This window comes from Bufo bufo, chromosome 1 (genome assembly GCF_905171765.1).
Source record: "Bufo bufo chromosome 1, aBufBuf1.1, whole genome shotgun sequence".
NCBI classification, from domain to species: Eukaryota; Metazoa; Chordata; class Amphibia; order Anura; family Bufonidae; genus Bufo; species Bufo bufo.
In genome coordinates, this window is record NC_053389.1 from 211,965,356 (window position 1) to 211,986,816 (window position 21,461).

Here is a 21,461-nt window from a genome sequence, read left to right on the forward strand (position 1 = left end):
CCTTGCAAAACTGCTCCAGCTCCTTCAAGTTGGATGGTTTGCGCTTATGAACAGCAATATTTAAGTCTGACCACAGATTTTCTATTGGATTGAGATCTGGGCTGTGACTAGGCCATTCCAACACATTTACATATTTCCTCTTAAACCACTCAAGTGTTGATTTAGCAGTGTGTTTGGGGTCATTGTTCTGCTGGAAGTTGAACCTCTGTCCTAGCCTCAAATCCCGCACAGAGTGGTACAGGTTTTGCTAAAGAATATCCCCGTATTTAGCACCATCTTTCTCTCAACTCTGACCAGTTTCCCAGTCCCAGCTGCTGAAAACATTCCCCACAGCATGATGCTGCCACCACCATGTTTCACTGTGGGGATGATGTTCTTTGGGTGATGTGTGTTTACTCCAGACATAGCGTTTTTATTGATGGCTGAAAAGTTCAATTTTAGTCTCATCAGACCAGAGCACCTTCGTCCATAAATTTTGGGAGTCTCCCACATGCCTTTTCCAAACTCACAATGTGCCTTTTTGTTTTTAGCTGAAAGTAATGGCTTTCTAATGGCCACTCTGCCATAAAGCCCAACTCTATGGAGCGTAAGGCTTATTGTCGTCCTATGTACAGATACTCCAGTCTCTGATATGGAACTCTGCAGCTCCTCCAGGGTTACCTTAGGTCTTTGTGCTGCCTCTCTGATTAATGCCCTCCTTGCCCGGTCCATGAGTTTTGGTGGGCGAACATCTCTTGGCAGGTTTGCTATTGTGCCATGTTCTTTCCATTTGGTATGATAGATTTGATGGTGCTCCTGGGCATCATCAAAGATTTTGATATTTTTTTATAACCTAACCCTGACTTGTACTTCTCAACAACATTGCCCCTTACTTGTTTGGAGAGTTCCTTGGTCTTCATGGCAGTGTTTTGTTAGTGATACCTCTTGCTTAGGTGTTGCAACCTATGGGGCCTTTCAAAAAAGGTGTGTATATGTAATGACAGATCATGTAACACTTAGATTGCACATAGGTGGACATCATTTCACTAATTATGTGACTTCTGAAGGTAATTGGTTGCACCAGAGCTTTTTATTGTTTTCCTAACAAAAGGGGTGAATACATACGCACATGCCAATTTTCTGTTTTCTATTTCTAAGCAATAGTTTTATTTATATATTTTTTTTATTTCACTTCACCAACTTAAACTATTGTGTTCTTATCCATTACATAAAATTCTGATTAAAAAAAAAACATTGAACTTAAGGCTATAATGTAACAAAATCCGAAAAAAGTCAAGGGGGGGGGGTAAATACTTTTGCAAGGTACTTGTATGAGCTGTAGTGAGCACTATCTTGAGGGGAGCACATCTCCTTGCTCCTGCCCATGCCCTCTACTGAAAGCTCTTTCATAGAACAGCAGTGCGGGATACAGGCAGAAGCAAAGAGATGTGCTCCCCTCAGGACAGCACTAACTACAGCATTTATAATACTAATCAGTACCTGCACACCACATAAATATTTGCAGTGTACAGATTCTCTAGACATTGTAGTTAATAGCACTCAGGACGCAAAAACTTTTGTGATTAGCGTTTGTGATAAAATTAGAAAATCAAGAAATAGACTACATTAGAAAAATATTTTTAGGCTATTTCTAACACTTTGAAACAATATTGATAGAAGTGAAAGTTTAGGTACCCTTGCACAAAGTGTATATTTTTCACCACTTTTGTATATTTTTAACCACCTCTTCTCCACTAAATACTACTATAAAAAATTATCTCATTTCATATTTTCAGATCCAGGAGGTTCAAAATTCACAATTGGCAAGTCCATCTGGTTGCTGTGGGCTCTTGTATTTAACAACTCTGTTCCAGTTGAAAACCCAAAAGGCACCACAAGTAAAATAATGGTCCTCATCTGGGCATTCTTTGCAGTAATATTTCTAGCCAGCTACACTGCCAATCTGGCTGCCTTCATGATCCAGGAGGAGTATGTGGATACTGTGTCTGGACTTAGCGATAAAAAAGTAAGAGCTTAAGAATTTCTATTGTTGATCTTTATTAAATTCACAAAACTCTGTAAATCTCAGTGGTCTAGACTTATCATGTAGTGAGAAAACTAGTTTCAAAAAGCAGATATGAAGAGGATATGCTTACAAAGAACTTTCTCATACAGAAACAAAAATATCTTTTGCAGTTCACAAATATCAGCAATTTTAAGAGAAACAGAATTTAAGCATAATGAGAGACAAATATGCAACATGTTCTTATTCTTTTAACAAAGTGTTTTTATTTCCATGTTGTATAGTCCACGATTTGCTGTATATTACCCATACTGGCACATATGCGATTGCCACCTATGCACCTCCTATAGCTATGTCCCTGTGCATACACACACACACACACACACACACATACACACACATCTACTAATTATTGTGGCTTTATCAGTTTAATGTTCAGATCAGATTTTGTTAACACTGACATTTTAACTGATCTTTCAAATTATAATGCACATACATTTATTAAGGCCGGCATTTTAGACGTCGTTCTTAATAAAGCCCTAAACTGGTGGTGGATCCGCCGAAGTTATGAAGGGGCGCCGGCCCATCCATAACTTCGGAGCATCCAGCACCAGTTCTAAATGTAAGACCACTTTCGAGGATTGTTAAGCAGGCAGATGTTGACTTTTAAGGACTTAATTTTAATAAGTAGCTCTATTGTGATAATTCTTTTTTTCTGGTTTTCTGGGATATGCATTGTTTTCACAGAAGATTTGACAGCCAGAGACGTATGATAGCTGCTCGTCTCACTCCCCTAAAGAAGCAATGTCAGTGCATGGCCAAGATAAATGAAAATCTTGACAGAAAATTCGTAGGACAGTGTGCTGAATGTTAGACCATTCAAAAGTCCTCAGAACAAGTGTGAGCCATAAGTGCAATGTGTAACAACCAGTGGCGTTGCTAGGGCTGGTGTCACCCGGTGCGGTAGAAAATGGTGTCACCCCTTTCCCCCCCCACCCCCTCCCCGAAGCAAATTTTTTAGCCATATATGGGGGCTATGGTGGTGCTACTGCCATAGGGGGCATCCGTTAGCTCAGCAGACCCCCCCTAGCAGTCAGAGCCTGGTCTCGGGAGGGGCACTTCCAGATTATTTTCTGTCCGCCGCCACAAAACAATGGTGCTTATAGAACAGACTACACAGTGTAGCGGTATACTGTATATTGTGGGGCACAGTGTAGAGGTATACTGTATATTGTGTGGCACAGTGTAGCGGTATACTGTACATTGTGGGGCACAGTGTAGCGGTATACTGTATATTGTGTGGCACAGTGTAGAGGTATACTGTATATATTGTGGGGCACAGTGTATAGGTATACTGTATATTGTGTGGCACAGTGTAGCGGTATACTGTATATTGTGGGGCACAGTGTAGAGGTATACTGTATATTGTGTGGCACAGTGTAGAGGTATACTGTATATTGTGTGGCACAATGTAGCGGTATACTGTATATTGTGGGGCACAGTGTAGAGGTATACTGTATATTGTGGGGCACAGTGTATACTGTATATTGTGGGGCACAGTGTAGAGGTATACTGTATATTGTGGGGCACAGTGTAGCGGTATACTGTATATTGTGTGGCACAGTGTAGCGGTATACTGTATATTGTGTGGCACAGTGTAGCAGTATACTGTATATTGTGTGGCACAGTGTAGCGGTATACTGTATATTGTGTGGCACAGTGTAGCGGTATACTGTATATTGTGTGGCACAGTGTAGGCTATATGTGTATAACAAACATATTTCACATAAAAACTTAGTTACTTGGCTTGGCCCTTGGGGATCTCTGACGCCACTTCAACACTTTGGCCGGGGGCAGATATAGTAGAGCTGAGTGTGCTGGTGCAGCTGTCATGTGTATCATATGTAGCAGAGCTGGGTGTGCTGGGGCAGCTATCATTTATAGAGATAAAGCAGAGCTGAGTGTGCTGGGACAGCTGTCATATAGAGATATAGCAGTGCTGGGTGTGTTAGGGCAGCCGTCATGTGTATAGATGTACAGCTATAACAGTAGAAGTCTCATATATTTTCAGTCAGTAGCAAGGCTGTTCTTATGGCTGTGTGGTTAGATGCTTTGCCTCTGATACAGAAGGTCGTGGGTTCGAATCCCAGCAGAAGCTTTTCTGAAATACACAAGCACTAACTCCATATATCAGGGATGGCCAAGCTGAGGCTCTCCAGATGTTGCAAAACTACAACTCCCAGCATTCCCAGACTGCCTACAGGTATCAGCCTACAACAGGGCATGGTGGGAATTGTAGTTTTACAACAGCTGGAGAGCCGAAGGTTGGCCATGCCTGCCATATATGGACATACAGGGCGGGACACAGGAAGAGGCTGCATCGCAGTGCTTTGCCTCTGATACAGAAGGTCGTGGGTTCAAATCCCAGACACATCTTTCCCTCTCCTGAGGACGGCAATACAAATGGTTTGTAAATACCGGCCCTGCTGGTGTCACCCGGTGCGGTTCGCACCCCCGTACCCCCCTTGCAACGCCACTGGTAACAACCCAGAGGGGAGGATGAGAGTAATAGTGGTGGTGGAACTCATGGACCTAGCTGGTTCCCTCTCCCTCACTCCTAGGGCCAAAGAGTGAAAAGAGGTTACACCTGGTTGTTGTTTTTCCCCAGGGCACAACCTGGTTGGAGTCTTCTGCCGGTTTGAAAGTGGGATTCCTTTGGTGTTGCAGGGGCATTGTGCAAACACAGAAGACAGAGAAGGAGGTTGCAGTTTAACATAAATACAAAGGCCCTAATTTATCAAGCTGGTGCAAAGAAGAACTGGCTTAGTTGCCCATAGCAACCAATCAGATTCCACCTTTTTCCAATATAGCTCTGACAAATGAAAGGCAGAGCTTGATTGGTTGCTATGGGCAACTAAGCCAGTTTTCCTTTGCACTAGTTTTGATAAATCTACCCCAAAGTCTTTACTAAAGAGCAAATACTTCCACAAGAAGGAGAAACAGGTCTTAAACACTTCCATCCAAATTGAAGCAATTTGTGGCAATCATTGGGTTATCTCCAGTACCTCCCTGCAGAGATGTGCTTTCATATATAACTTTGTACAATATAATACTTCATCATATAATACTTCACATCCCAATCTAGCCAAGAGGTGCAGTTCCTCATACAATGTCTGCTATTCACACTGCGAAGTACAGACCAAAACTCAACACTTGCAAGCTGCCTCAATAATTTTACTGGGGGCTGAAAGCCTCTAGACCCAAGAAATGGCTGCAAAGTTCAGTAGCCTCAGGTGAGCATCACCTTCACAGACGTTGGCCACACACACACACACCTTTTATGGCTGCTCAGTCTTTTTAAAAGTTTTTATCTACAATCTTTCTCTGGCATGTTTCCTGCTGCTCTCCATGATTCTGTGTCATATCACATAGCCAATCACTAGCAGGGGCCTAGTGGGTCACTGCAAATCTATACTGTGGTACATTTGCCCCAGTAGTATAAAAAGGGAGTCAGAGAGTTGTGTGTTGTCCATGCAATGGGGTTTGATGTGTTCATGATTGTATGAATATTTTTCCAGTCATTTACTCATAGAAAAATGATGGGGACCAACATAATTTTTTTAAAATCAGATACATTTTTATTATTATTTTGTAAAAATAAACAATATCATTTTACAAAATTCTTGTGTCATATATTATGTTCAACATAGTGCAAAAATACTTATTGTACAAAACAGGATAGTCAATAAACAGGATCCTTAACATAAAGATCCCAACAACCAAACTCCCCTCCCCCCCACCCACTGTGAGACCTTGTTGTGAGTAGATGAGCATAAACATGTGTAAGACCTATTTGTTTTAGTAACAGACCATGACATCACCTATGCACTATAACGCTTCAGCACACTAAGCTTAAATAAACACAATCAGCCCCATCTCTCCCCTCCCGGGTTAGCCCGAGAAGATCCTCAGACTATTTTTCAAAGTTAGCCATGTACTACAAACTCCAGATCTGTCAATCCAGGGGCCCCAAATGGTATCAAATTTCGTCATGCAATTACGCTTCATGTATACTCCTCTTTCCAATCTTATGACTGTATTCATTCTGGTAATGAATTCCGATATGCTTGGGGAAAGAGGCTGTATCCATTTAGCAGCTAGGGTTTTGCGTGCCTGATATAAGATTCTGTTGATTCCAATTGTAACATTTGGTGGCAAGTTATCCAAATCTAACATACCAAGCAAGCAAAACCTAGGATCCAGTTTATAATTAGCGCTATAAATTTTGTTTAGTAAATTGATTATATCCGTCCAATAACCCTGTAGCGCACTGCAATTCCACAGCATATGGAGCAATCCGACCCCTTCTTCCCCACATTTCGGACACTTGGAGTCAGATCTATATCCCACCTTCCATAAGAAGATTGTAGTTCTATATACCCTGTGTATCATATAGAGTTGAGACAGTCTAGCCGCTTCGCTAGGGGATAGGGTAGGAATCTGTGCAAGGACGTCTTCCCATTGGTTGTCTGAGATGGGGCCCACATCCCTCTCCCACTTCAACTTAACTTTGAGCGGATATTTTTTCAGCTGTTCATATAGCAAAGTATTATAAGCATCCGAAAAAGCTCCTTTTACAGGACCTGGTTCTATCAGTTTTTTAAGCATGAGTTGTGATACAAATTGTAGGGGGCGCACTTTATCCTGCGAACTGATAGCGTGCCTTAACTGAAGGAATTTATAGAAATGGGTAGACACTAGGCCATATTCAGTGCAAAGTTGTGCAAATTGTTTTAGGATACCTTGTGAATATAACAAGACACAATTAAAATTGCAATTACATGCATATGATGCCAGAGGACAGGGAACAAAAAAGGAACAGGGAAGGAAAAAAAGGGCGCCACCCTGGGAGGGACACACTGGTCAAGAGTACGAAAATACATAGGATCAATAGGGATGTATATGGTATAATAACCTACCCTAGGATCAAATACATGTACATAATAAATGATGAGTCACTAATCAACTGAAGAGAACAATAGCAAACATAAAAATAATAAAGTAGGTGAAACAAACAGCTATAGATGATAGCCACGCTGGATGTGAACCTAAGATGTCAGTAAACATCCAGGTAAGAAAAATAAAGGGGGTAAACATGCAGAAGGGACTCTGTATCCCAGATAATGGAGTGTATCCCAGATAATGGAGTGACTAGCTGAACCTTCATTATTGGTAAAAAAAAAGTCAGTCAGAGCAGCAGATATCACAGTACCAGTATCAACTAACTGGATCCAAAAAGGGTTTAGTCGCCATGGTTGTCTCGGAACCAATAGCTCTCTCCCTAAATCCAGTACTACCAATAACGGGGAGTGGTCAGAAATACTACGGGGTAAGTACCTAACATCCTGGACCTTATCTAACACTCCCTTAGATCCCACAGCTAGATCTATCCTAGAAAGAGAACTATGTGATGACGAATAGCAGGAGTATTGCTTCACACCCGGATTTCCGGACCTCCACAAATCATACGAGTCTATTTCAGCGAGCGTCTTGGCTAATGAGGATAGAGAAGGGCCAGAGGCCCCACTATCAGATTGAAATTTATCTAGGGATTTGTCCAAGAACATGTTAAAATCACCAATTATGAGAACTGGCAGATCCGGAAGGATAATACTTTTTTGAGAACTTCACAGGAATATGGGGGAGGTATATAAACGGCCACTAGTATCATTTGGTAATGAAACACAGAACAGTTCATACATATAAAGCGACCCTCCTCCACATGTACCTCCCTCAATATAAAGGGAACATTTCAATGCACCAACACGCTCACCCCTCTCAATTGCGTGGAATAGGAGGAATGAAACTTCTGTGCCACCCAAGCCTTATGAATAAGATGTGTTCTCTCAGAAGTGAGATGAGTTTCTGAGAGGCACAGAATTGGCGGTTTATATGTTTGGAAAGCATAAAAGACGGCATTGCGTTTAGCAGGTTGGTTCAGCCCCCTAACATTCCAGGCAATTATTCTAAGGGTACCCATTTATGTTTTTAAACCATAGCAGTATAGGACCGTAAGCAGCCTCGCCCCAGTCATACACATATAACCACTGGTGTCTAGTCAATAAGGTCTCACAGTCCCTCCCACCCCCCCTCCCCCTTCCCAACCCATACAGAACAAATAAAGACATTTCACATACACGTGAAGCCCTGGGGAAAATAATTTCCTGAACTTGGGGAATACAAAAAAATATGCAATAGCAAACAAGGGAAACGTTGAATAAAAACTAGCAAGTGGCATACATTCCCGGCTATGCTAGCATATATCAGATCTCCCCCTTATAGTATAACACTCCTAACTGATGAAAAGGACATAGTGCAAACATTAATAAAGGCCGTCTCCGGTACTGGGCAAATCATTAACTCAAGCACTCAGTCTGCCCCCCACACCATTATGTGCAGGCATTTAACCAACAACATGACCCCGCAATTATCAACTGTCCATATAGACAAAAGGTAGAAGGTAAGAGCATAATAACTTGCGGCAATCAGCAGATTAAGTGCCCTCCCTTAAATCCTTTTCAGTGGAGTCCAACCACTGACTTGCCGCACCTGGATCCTCAAACAAGTGTGTTTTATCTTTCGCCACGGCTCGCAGTTTCGCAGGATATAGCATAAAATATGGAAGCTGTAATAGTCGGTCTGCGTTTAGCATCAATAAAACATGCACGCTTCTTTTGGACGTCAGGTGAGAAGTCAGGAAACAAAGAGATCCGGTTCCCATCAATAGTCAGATCAGTGCAGTCTCTTGCTCCTCTCAAAATGACATCCCGGTCATGAAAATGGAGGACTCTAAGCAATAAAGGGCCCGGTGGTGCCCCTGGTGGTGGGGGGCGAAATGGCACCCTGTGTGCCCGTTCCACAGCAAACAGGAGACAGCTTTTCCTTTCCTATTTTTTCTGTTAGCCACTTTTCCACAAATGTAACAGCATCTGTTCCTTCGGTACGTTCTGGCACACCAATCATGCGCACATTATTTCGCCGCAGCCTGTTTTCCAGGTTGTCAGTTTTGGAGATGAGCATGGTGACATTGTGAATCACCCGCTGCATGACCCTTTTAACTGGCGGCATTTGGTCTTCCAAATCACTTAAGCGGCCCTTAATTTCACTCATATGCTCTTTGACTTGCCTCATGTCTTGCCTTAGTAGCCCTACATCCTCTTTCAGGCCACCCATATTGGTAGAAAGCGCAGTGATTGCATTATTGCATTGTAACACCGCTGAAAGGACATCCTTGATAGTAGGCTCAAGCGCAGAGGCAGCCATCTTGCCATTAAGATCATTGACCTCAGAGTCCTCTGAAATGTTGTCATCTTGCAATGGAGGGACTGGAGGATTCCTCTTAACAGCGGCAGTGTATGGTGCCGACGCAGGATGAACAGATTCAGTGGTGTGAGTAAACTTTTCCAGTCGCGCTGCCACATCCAGCAGCTTCACTGACTGTCCGGCACCATCTTGCCTTGCTGGGGTAGCACTTTCACCGTCCTTTACCTCCTTCTTTTTGCCCTTTTGACGGCGCATGGCGGAGCGGTACGGTAGCAGGACCCCTGGGGAAGCACTTTGTTGTATCGGTGAGCCATTACAGCCTCAGGCCAAGTCCCCGACCAACATAATTTAACAGTATTTAAACTAGGTAACTTTTGTTTCTAATGTCTTAATCTAGCTACAGTGTTTAGTTGTTTGTATAGACTTGTACACCAATACTTATTAGTGAGCAGTTGTAGATCCTTTTCATATTTTTCAAAGTGAAAACCCTAAAACAGTCGAGTGCCAGTTTTGTAAAAAGTTATTTATTTTATTTGCTTTGTGCTATGCTTCTGTGCTCTGTTTGCACATGGATCAGCTCATACTCAAGCAATGGGGCTATTTTGAGGTATTATTTTTGACATTATGGGAAGTGAACAACACAATGATTATCATTATCCCAGGTGAATCAAGCTTATTCTCAAAGGAGAGCAGCTGTTGGCTGGTGAGATGTAACTAGAAACAGTTTGACAATCATTACCACATCCTTACAAAATGAGTAAGTATAGTTTCCGATTTGTTCGACTAAGCCAACTTGGACAGCATGACATAATACGTTAACTCGACAGCAGGGTGGTGAAATCGTGGGCAGAAGTAAAAAGCCTATCATTAAACATGGTCTCCTTATAGCAATGCAACGTAAGAGAAGTATCATGACCTCAGCGTCATTGAACAGGTGCATACTGATGGCCCAGACATTTCCTTAATGAAACCACATGATAGCAGTAGTTGAATTCAGTAGTTAATCACTCTGAATTAAAAATACACATTAGCGACAATTGTTGAAAAGAAAGCCTGAGTCACCAGTGTTGGAAAATTTTCCAAATATATATAATTGCAAGAGACTTTAAGGATGTTTTTTTTATATATATATATATACACTGCTCAGAAAAATAAAGGGAACACAAAAATAACACATCCTAGATCTGAGTTAATTAAATATTCTTCTGAAATACTTTGTTTTTTACATAGTTGAATGTGCTGACAAAAAAATTACACAAAAATAAAAAAATTAAAATCAAATTTTTCAACCCATGGAGGTCTGGATTTGGAGTCCCACTAAAAATTAAAGTTGAAAAACACACTACAGGCTGATCCAACTTTGATGTAATGTCCTTAAAACAAGTCAAAATGAGGATCAGTAGTGTGTGTGGCCTCCACGTGCCTGTATGACCTCCGTACAACGCCTGTGCATGCTCCTGATGAGGTGGCAGACGGTCTCCTGAGGGATCTCCTCCCAGACCTGGACTAAAGCATCTGCCAACTCCTGGACAGTCTGTGGTGCAACGTGACATTGGTGGATAGAGCGAGACATGATGTCCCAGATGTGCTCAATTGGATTCAGGTCTGGGGAACGGGCGGGCCAGTCCATAGCATCAATGCCTTTGTCTTGCAGGAACTGCTGACATACTCCAGCCACATGAGGTCTAGCATTGTCTTGCATTAGGAGGAACCCAGGGCCAACCGCACCAGCATATGGTCTCACAAGGGGTCTGAGGATCTCATCTCGGTACCTAATAGCAGTCAGGCTACCTCTGGCGAGCACATGGAGGGCTGTGCGGCCCTCCAAAGAAATGCCACCCCACACCATTACTGACCCAATGCCAAACCGGTCATGATGGAGGATGTTGCAGGCAGCAGAACGTTCTCCACAGCGTCTCCAGACTCTGTCACGTCTGTCACATGTGCTCAGTGTGAACCTGCTTTCATCTGTGAAGAGCACAGGGCGCCAGTGGCGAATTTGCCAATCTTGGTGTTCTCTGGCAAATGCCAAACGTCCTGCACGGTGTTGGGCTGTAAGCACAACCCCCACTTGTGGACGTCGGGCCCTCATATCACCCTCATGGAGTCTGTTTCTGACCGTTTGAGCAGACACATGCACATTTGTGGCCTGCTGGAGGTCATTTTATATATATATACAGTTGCAAGAAAAAGTATGTGAACCCTTTGGAATTATATGGATTTCTGCACGAATTGGTCATAAAATGTGATCTGATCTTCATCTAAGTCACAACAATAGACAATCACAGTCTGCTTAAACTAATAACACACAAAGAATTAAATGTTACCATGTTTTTATTGAACACAACATGTAAACATTCACAGTGCAGGTGGAAAAAGTATGTGAACCCCTAGACTAATGACATCTCCAAGAGCTAATTGGAGTAAGGTGTCAGCCAACTAGAGTCCAATCAATGAAATGAGATTGGAGGTGTTGGTTACAGCTGCCCTGGGTTTGCTTTTCACAAGAAGCATTGCCTGATGTGAATGATGCCTCACACAAAAGAGCTTTCAGAAGACCTGCGATTAAGAATTGTTGACTTGCATAAAGCTGGAAAGGGTTATAAAAGTATCTCCAAAAGCCTTGCTGTTCATCAGTCCACGGTAAGACAAATTGTCTATAAATGGAGAAAGTTCACCACTGCTGCTACTCTCCCTAGGATTGGCCGTCCTGTAAAGATGACTGCAAGAGCACAGCGCAGACTGGTCAATGAGGTGAAGAAGAATCCTAGAGTGTCAGCTAAAGACTTGCAAAAGTCTTTGGCATATGATAACATCCCTGTTAGCGAATCTACGATACGTAAAACACTAAACAAAAATGGATTTCATGGGAGAATACCACAGAGGAAGCCACTGCTGTCCAAAAAAAACATTGCTGCACGTTTACAGTTTGCACAAGAGCACCTGGATGTTCCACAGCAGTACTGGAAAAATATTCTGTGGACAGATGAAACCAAATTTGAGTTGTTTGGAAGAAACACACAACAGTATGTGTGGAGAAAAAGAGGCACAGCACACCAACATCAAAACCTCATCCCAACTGTGCAGTATGGTGGTGGGGGCATCATGGTTTGGGGCTGCTTTGCTGCGTCAGGGCCTGGACGGATTGCTATCATCGAAGGAAAAATGAATTCCCAAGTTTATCAAGACATTTTGCAGGAGAACTTAAGGCCATCTGTCCACCAGCTGAAGCTCAACAGAAGATGGGTGTTGCAAGAGGACAACAACCCAAAGCATAGAAGTAAATCAACAACAGAATGGCTTAAACAGAAGAAAATACACCTTCTGGAGTGGCCTAGTCAGAGTCCTGACCTCAACCCGATTCAGATGCTGTGGCATGACCTCAAGAAAGCATTTCACACCAGACATCCCAAGAATATTGCTGAACCAAAACAGTTCTGTAAAGAGGAATGGTCAAGAATTACTCCTGGCCGTTGCGCACGTCTGATCTGCAACTACAGGAAACGTTTGGTTGAAGTTATTGCTGCCAAAGGAGGTTCAACCAGTTATTAAATTCAAGGGTTCACATACTTTTTCCACCTGCACTGTGAATGTTTACATGGTGTGTTCAATAAAAACATGGTAACATTTAATTCTTTGTGTGTTATTAGTTTAAGCAGACTGTGATTGTCTATTGTTGTGACTTAGATGAAGATCAGATCACATTTTATGACCAATTCGTGCAGAAATCCATATAATTCCAAAGGGTTCACATACTTTTTCTTGCAACTGTATATATATATATATATATATATATATATATACATATATATCTTACAAATGTCAAGAAAACCAGGCCAAAAATAAAACTGAATATCTTAAAATAGTTCATAGGATATAGAATAGTTGATGCCAACACTATACCACTTATTTCCACAAAGATTATAGCACAATTATCCTCTTCAATCAGCATTGATGGTTTATATATGTTAAGACATATCTAAATCAAACTGTTCATAATCCTATAAGGCTGTAAACACATTTTAGCACAGAAATCTTGAAATCTTGCCCATGTTTTTAAGCTTAAGAAGAGATTGATGTAATCAAGGTATACACTGAAAATGCAAATATGCACCAAGATACTTTGCAAATTATATTTTGATATATTTCTAATTGCTTTTCAGTTGGTGCATCCATCTGAAGCAGCATGCATGATTGCTGTTTTATGCTTAGAGTTAGGCCTCTTTCACACGGGCGTTGCTAAAAAATGCGCGGGTGCGTTGCGGGAACACCCGCGATTTTTCCGCGCGAGTGCAATACATTGTAATGCGTTTTGCACTCGCGTGAGAAAAATCGCGCGTGTTTGGTACCCAAACCCGAACTTCTTCACAGAAGTTCGGGCTTGGGATCGGTGTTCTGTAAATAGTATTATTTTCCCTTATAACATGGTTATAAGGGAAAATAATAGCATTCTGAATACAGAATGCTAAGTAAAACAGGGCTGGAGGGGGTTAAAAAAAATAAAAAAACATTTAACTCACCTTAATCCACTTGCTCGCGATGCGGGCATCTCCGTCTGACTCTTTTACTGTATAGGACCTGTGGAGAGCATTAACTATAGTTTAAGGACCTGGGATGACGTCACTTTGGTCATCACATGGTACGTCACATGATCTTTTACCATGGTGAATCACCATGGTAAAAGATCATGTGACGTACCATGTGATGACCGGAGTGACGTCATCCCAGGTCCTTAAACTATAGTTAATGCTCTCCACAGGTCCTATACAGTAAAAGAGTCAGACGGAGATGCCCGCATCGCGAGCAAGTGGATTAAGGTGAGTTAAATGATTTTTTATTTTTTTTAACCCCCTCCAGCCCTGTTTTACTTAGCATTCTGTATTCAGAATGCTATTATTTTCCCTTATAACCATGTTATAAGGGAAAATAATAAGGTTCGGGTCTCCATCCCGATCGTCTCCTAGCAACTGTGCGTGAAAATCGCACCGCATCCGCACTTGCTTGCGGATGCTTGCGATTTTCACGCAACCCCATTCATTTCTATGGGGCCTGCGTTACGTGAAAAACGCACAAAGAGGAGCATGCTGCGATTTTCACGCAACGCAAAAGTGATGCGTGAAAATCACCGCTCGTGTGCACAGCCCCATAGAAATGAATGGGTCAGTATTCAGTGCGGGTGCAATGCGTTCACCTCCCGCATCGCATCCCCGCGGAATACTCGCTCGTGTGAAAGGGGCCTTAGATAGATAGATAGATAGATAGATAGATAGATAGATAGTAAAAAGAAATCACAATCAATAAATCCAATCATTGAATGTGAAACATGCACATATAATTATTCAGTACCGTATTTTTCACTTTATAAGACACATCTGATGATAAGACACACAAAGGCTTTAGAGGAGGAAAATTTAATAAAAATTATTTGTCATCAGACCTCATAACAAACTCCCAAACTCCCAAATTAGATCACCAATCTTCATCAGACTGCAGATGAGACCCCCATATCTGACCTCAGATGAGACCCCCATATCAGACCTCAGAAGAGACCCTCATATCAAACCACTGATCAGACCCCTATATCAGACCCTCATCAGACCCCATACCAGACGCCTATATCTGATCTCAGATCAGACCCCCATCATAGATAAAATAAATTAACTTACCTCTCCTGCTGATCCAGCAGTCTCTCCTGCACTCTCTGCTCCCTGGTCTTCTCGGGGCCCACGCTGCACTGTGACCTGACTGCGTACAATACCAGGTAATAGTGTGCACACTATGTTCTGGTGCTGTGTGCAGTCAGAATATGTGCAGATCGGCGTTCAGAGGAAGATCAGGGAGTGGTGAGCACAGCCAGCGCTAGAAGCGCTACAGTCACTGTTCCCTGCACCTCCTGCATATTTGTGAGTGCTTCCATAATTTTTTCCCTTCCACTATTTTGGGGGGAAAAGTACATCTTACAAAGTGACAAATATGGAAATTAAATAAATATCACATTCTAAATTCTTCTAGCTTAACAGAGCTGAGATAAAACTGACAAGAATTAATGAATACAGGAAAATCATAGGCTGAATGCAACTGTCAAAGCATGGTTAGTGAAGTATTCATTAAATGTTCTCAGCTATATCGGAGCCAAATTGTATAGGACAAATAGCATGTTTTTGTGTCTTTTTCTTAGACTTCTAAATAGAAGAAAAAATGCCCAAAACAAATGTACACTGCGTGCAGAATTATTAGGCAAATGAGTATTTTGACCACATCATCCTCTTTATGCATGTTGTCTTACTCCAAGCTGTATAGGCTCGAAAGCCTACTACCAATTAAGCATATTAGGTGATGTGCATCTCTGTAATGAGAAGGGGTGTGGTCTAATGACATCAACACCCTATATCAGGTGTGCATAATTATTAGGCAACTTCCTTTCCTTTGGCAAAATGGGTCAAAAGAAGGACTTGACAGGCTCAGAAAAGTCAAAAATAGTGAGATATCTTGCAGAGGGATGCAGCACTCTTAAAATTGCAAAGCTTCTGAAGCGTGATCATCGAACAATCAAGCGTTTCATTCAAAATAGTCAACAGGGTCGCAAGAAGCCTGTGGAAAAACCAAGGCGCAAAATAACTGCCCATGAACTGAGAAAAGTCAAGCGTGCAGCTGCCAAGATGCCACTTGCCACCAGTTTGGCCATATTTCAGAGCTGCAACATCACTGGAGTGCCCAAAAGCACAAGGTGTGCAATACTCAGAGACATGGCCAAGGTAAGAAAGGCTGAAAGACGACCACCACTGAACAAGACACACAAGCTGAAACGTCAAGACTGGGCCAAGAAATATCTCAAGACTGATTTTTCTAAGGTTTTATGGACTGATGAAATGAGAGTGAGTCTTGATGGGCCAGATGGATGGGCCCGTGGCTGGATTGGTAAAGGGCAGAGAGCTCCAGTCCGACTCAGACGCCAGCAAGGTGGAGGTGGAGTACTGGTTTGGGCTGGTATCATCAAAGATGAGCTTGTGGGGCCTTTTCGGGTTGAGGATGGAGTCAAGCTCAACTCCCAGTCCTACTGCCAGTTTCTGGAAGACACCTTCTTCAAGCAGTGGTACAGGAAGAAGTCTGCATCCTTCAAGAAAAACATGATTTTCATGCAGGACAATGCTCCATCACACGCGTCCAAGTACTCCACAGCGTGGCTGGCAAGAAAGGGTATAAAAGAAGAAAATCTAATGACATGGCCTCCTTGTTCACCTGATCTGAACCCCATTGAGAACCTGTGGTCCATCATCAAATGTGAGATTTACAAGGAGGGAAAACAGTACATCTCTCTGAACAGTGTCTGGGAGGCTGTGGTTGCTGCTGCACGCAATGTTGATGGTGAACAGATCAAAACACTGACAGAATCCATGGATGGCAGGCTTTTGAGTGTCCTTGCAAAGAAAGGTGGCTATATTGGTCACTGATTTGTTTTTGTTTTGTTTTTGAATGTCAGAAATGTATATTTGTGAATGTTGAGATGTTATATTGGTTTCACTGGTAAAAATAAATAATTGAAATGGGTATATATTTGTTTTTTGTTAAGTTGCCTAATAATTATGCACAGTAATAGTCACCTGCACACACAGATATCCCCCTAAAATAGCTAAAACTAAAAACAAAATAAAAACTACTTCCAAAAATATTCAGCTTTGATATTAATGAGTTTTTTGGGTTCATTGAGAACATGGTTGTTGTTCAATAATAAAATTAATCCTCAAAAATACAACTTGCCTAATAATTCTGCACTCCCTGTATTTTAAAAAAATGTGATAATAAATGCCACCAAAAAGGCTTGTAACATTTCATGACATTTTCACAAGCTCAAAAAACACACGGAACACAGAAATATTTTATAAACAGATACATAACTTAGCAGCAAAAAGGAAATTATAGTTTACCCAAATTTTGCACTACACAACACGGTTTAGCAACTTCCACCATTGTTATTTGTTTGCAGTGACAACCAGCAGGATTTTTCAATACTGGGATATAATGCAGGCTTTAACTGAGGATGGTCACACACTTCATTAGCTATTGGTTGACTGTTCATTTGGCCAACAGTCTCCTTTTCGACTAACATTCTGTCTATCTCTTAAAAGTGACATATAGGCATGCCCTATAAATAGAGGCCAAATAATAATACTAGTCGGCAGTGTGAATAAAATAACTATTACATCTTGTAATAGACAGGCATATCCCTATAGAGAAATAACAGGAGCATGAACTTGTTTTCCACACATGTTTTCTCCACAATAATGTTATTGCCGTTAAATGTCAGAACAACCCTAAGGTTAAGTCTAACAGTGTATAGGTTAAAACCAGCGCTGACACTTCTTCATGCACTGAAAAAAAAACACATCATAAAAAGCATCCTCTCAGTGAATTTATGTGAAATCAATGCTTTTAAAATATTAATCTCATGCTCTGTAGATAAAACATTTATTCAGTAAAACCTCATGCTGATATTTTGCTTTATTATATTGGCCCTCTGGTCTCTTGCTTCAGTCTTCCATTTAATTGCAACTATGCTGGATTAAATTTGGTACCCATATATATTGTCAATAAAGATATCTCCAACCTTATCTTCACTCAAATTCATTTAAGGACTCCTATTTCTTATAAAAAGAAATTCAGTGCAAGATCACAACATGCTAGCAAAACCCTTAAGCCTCATTCACATGTCCGTGTCCATGCTCAAATCCGTGAGAAGGTTGTCAGTGATGCATCCGCAAAGTTGTCCGTGAAGAATCCATGTTGGGTCCGTGTGTCTGTTTTTTGCTGTCCGTGTGCCATCCGTGTTTCACTGACACGGAACATCTGAAAAATCATTTTCAAAGCATCTCTTCTTAATGATCCATGAAACACGGATGCAACACGGATGGCATCCGTGTTGCATCCGTGGTTTTCACGGACCCATAGATTATAATGGGCGTGAAGGATCCGTGAGCACGGACAAAAAAGAGCATGCATCCGTGCTAAAAAAAAACTGACCAACGGACCATACTAAATCACTGATGTGTGAATATACAAATTAAAATGAATGGGGATGAGTGCAGTCCGTGGAGAACACATACAGCCCACGTCCGTGGAACATGGACGTGTGAATGAGAATTTAGACTGCAAAACATATCACAACAACTGAGAGGCTACATGTAGACAAATATAGCCTAGACATCTCATGACAGAATATTGCAAAATCATGCACACTTTTGTCAAGCCAAGAGGAAAGTTAAAGGTGTTTGTCAGTTTTCTATAAATATGCCTCAGTACCCAGTAATCTATTTTTCATATGACATACATACGTTAGTGTGTCACGCCATAACCCATCCTTAACGTGTAGTAGAAGGCCCACTGGTTCCTATTAGTTGACTTTTTAAGCAGGTACTGTACAATCCTCCGATGCTTCGTGTGTAGGGAGGGGTCCTATTCTCAACATATGCTAAGCAATCAACATATTCAGCTTATTCACAAAATAGTATCTGTCCTGGGACATCACAAAAAGCTGAGATATGGGAAAATCATGCCATTGCCAACATCTTGTGCCCTATGAATGCAGAGGGATATTATTTTATTCACATCTAACTGACCTTCTGTTGCACTTCCAGGGAAAGTTGTGGTGTGCTATACTGATGCCATTCCAAAATATATTCCGGGGTATTGAGAAATTTTTATAAAACTTGGCCAAACCCTTTAAAGAAGGACACATCTTTGATTGGAGACTTAATAATAGTACATTTACAAATTTGAAGTGTTTTTTTAATTTTTTTTATTTAGTATCTAGACAGCAGATGTAATACATTTTACAGATATTTGAGAAAGTTCTTTCTCAAATGAAATCAAAGGCTGTTATTTGCATCTATAATGATTCTCCGAAGACGGAAACAAATTAATATTTTTGTAGTGATATTTTTAAAAAAAAATTAATGGGGCCTCCCTGAAGGTCAGGCCTAGAAATGATTTTTATTTTTTTTATTTTTTTATTCTTCCAAATATAAAAAATACATAAATACAGCATTTCCAATGTCGATATACACCAAAATAACAAAAGGGAAGTTAACACTGAGCATCAAGAATATCAAGAGGAAACAACATTGGACCATTAGAAACTACACCGCCCATCCCTCCCAACCAACCCCACGGCTGACATCACTGGGACCTCTTCAGCTAGGATTCCCAAAAAGAGGGAAAAAAAGCTTACTTACCACCAAGCCCAGATCATCTCCCATTTACTGAGTTGTCTTCTCCCCTTACATTTTAACAGTTCAAAAATCTTTATTCTAGACATATAATTTTTCCATCCAGATAAACAAGCAGATTTTTCTGAACCCCATCTTTTAACGATCAAAAATTTAGCGACCATAAGCCCTTTTAACCAGAGCTGTTGAACAGATTTTGGAATTTTTTCCTCTAACGACAATAAACCACATATAATAAGTTCAAAGGTGGGGTCGGATTTTTATTTAGATCTCATCCCAATCTTTCAAAAATGCATTGCCACAAAAGCTAAATGACTGGACAGCTCCAGAGAAGATGAATAAACCCAGCATGATAGCTTTTACACTTAGAGCAGCTAGAATCCCTACCCTTGTCATGGTAGACTTTGGACAGTAATACTGGAGGGTAATATAGTTGATGCACTATTTTATATTGCATTAACTTATGTTTACTAGATACAGAAACCTTTTGAATATTTTGTTAAATCTCTCCCCAGTTAAGTGCGGTGCTCCTCAATTCCTCTTCCCATTTTTAAACACTTTTGTGATTTTGCCTAGCTCTTTTTGTAATCTAGTATAAATTTGTGAAATTGTAATCCTCGTGCCGGAAGAAGAAAAACAAAAATCCAGAAACGTTTGTTCCTGAATGTTAAGAATTTTTTTATTAGTTGTTAAATAAAATTTGTGTTTTAGTTGTGCATATCTGAAACATGACATAGCAGTGATGTCCGTACCAGGAATAATTTCCGATAAGGTCTTAAACTTACCTAACTTAAATAAATGTATAACTCTAGTGACACTTCTTTGAATCCAATATTTATTGTCAATTAACATATAAAATTATCCTAAATTTCTATTATCCCAAATGGGGGTGACATATAACGCGTGAGAAGCCTGCAAGATCACTCTTATCTTCCATACCTTCTGTAGCATCTTACTGATGGTACAAGTAAGTCCCCCAGTGGCTAATTGCCCGGTTTCGAGAATGCAAAAAATATTCTTCAAAGGGCCATTATAGACGCAAAGAAGGTACTGTCCAAGATAATTCTCCCTATTATTCATACACCATTGTATTTGTGCACATAAGTAATATCCCTGAAAGAAGGGTAAAGCCAATCCCCTATCAACATATGCTAACCATAAACATTTTTGTTTAATACGTACTCTTTTTCTGCCCCATATCAGATCGTTAACTAGTCTTTCCAACATGTAAAACAAAGCATCTTCTATCCATATAGGGAAGACTGCCAGAACATAGAGTATCCATGGGAGTACAATCATTTTAACGAGTGCAATTCTATCTGCTTGTGAAAGGGGAAGCTTCTGCCAAGATCTAATCTTCTCTTTAACTTTATTGATCATGGGGGTAACATTTAACTCATTATAGCTTTGTAGTTTCACGCCTATTTTAATCCCCAGGTAATTTAAATGATCCAGGGGGGACAAAACTCAAACTATGATATCTTTATTCAAATTCAAGTGCAATTCAAAGGAAGTAGCATAGATTTAGACCAATTAATTTGATAGCCTGACATTCCACAAAATTCATCTATAATCTGGGTAACACGAGGCACTGCTTTCCATCCGTCAATCAATAATATGTTTACGTTGTCAGCGTCAGAACTAATTTTGTCTGTTGCCCCTCCTCCCCCAAACCCTGCTATCCCCTCGTCGGACCTGACTTTGCAAGCTAAAGGCTCCATAAAGAGGGCAAATAGCAGGAGGGAGAGGGGGCTTTCTTGAGTCGGTTGTCTAACAATTTGGCCAAGATCTTGTAATCCGTATTCAAAAGCGAAATAGGTCTATAAGACCCAATATTGCTATCATCTTTCCCCTTTTTCAAAATTAATTTAACTGATGCCTCCCTGAAAGAAGGGGGTAGTCTCCCCTCTGAT

The 21,461-nt window shown here is 41.0% G+C and overlaps 1 protein-coding gene across 1 annotated transcript in view; it reads left to right on the forward strand.

Annotated features, from left to right (window-relative positions):
* The window catches only part of GRIN2D (glutamate ionotropic receptor NMDA type subunit 2D), a 642,162-nt gene that overhangs the window by 433,399 nt on the left and 187,302 nt on the right, over positions 1-21,461 (forward strand). The window contains exon 8 of the mRNA XM_040434835.1: positions 1,776-2,005. Within this exon, the coding sequence (XP_040290769.1) occupies positions 1,776-2,005 (230 nt within the window). The remainder of the gene's footprint in view (positions 1-1,775; positions 2,006-21,461) is intronic.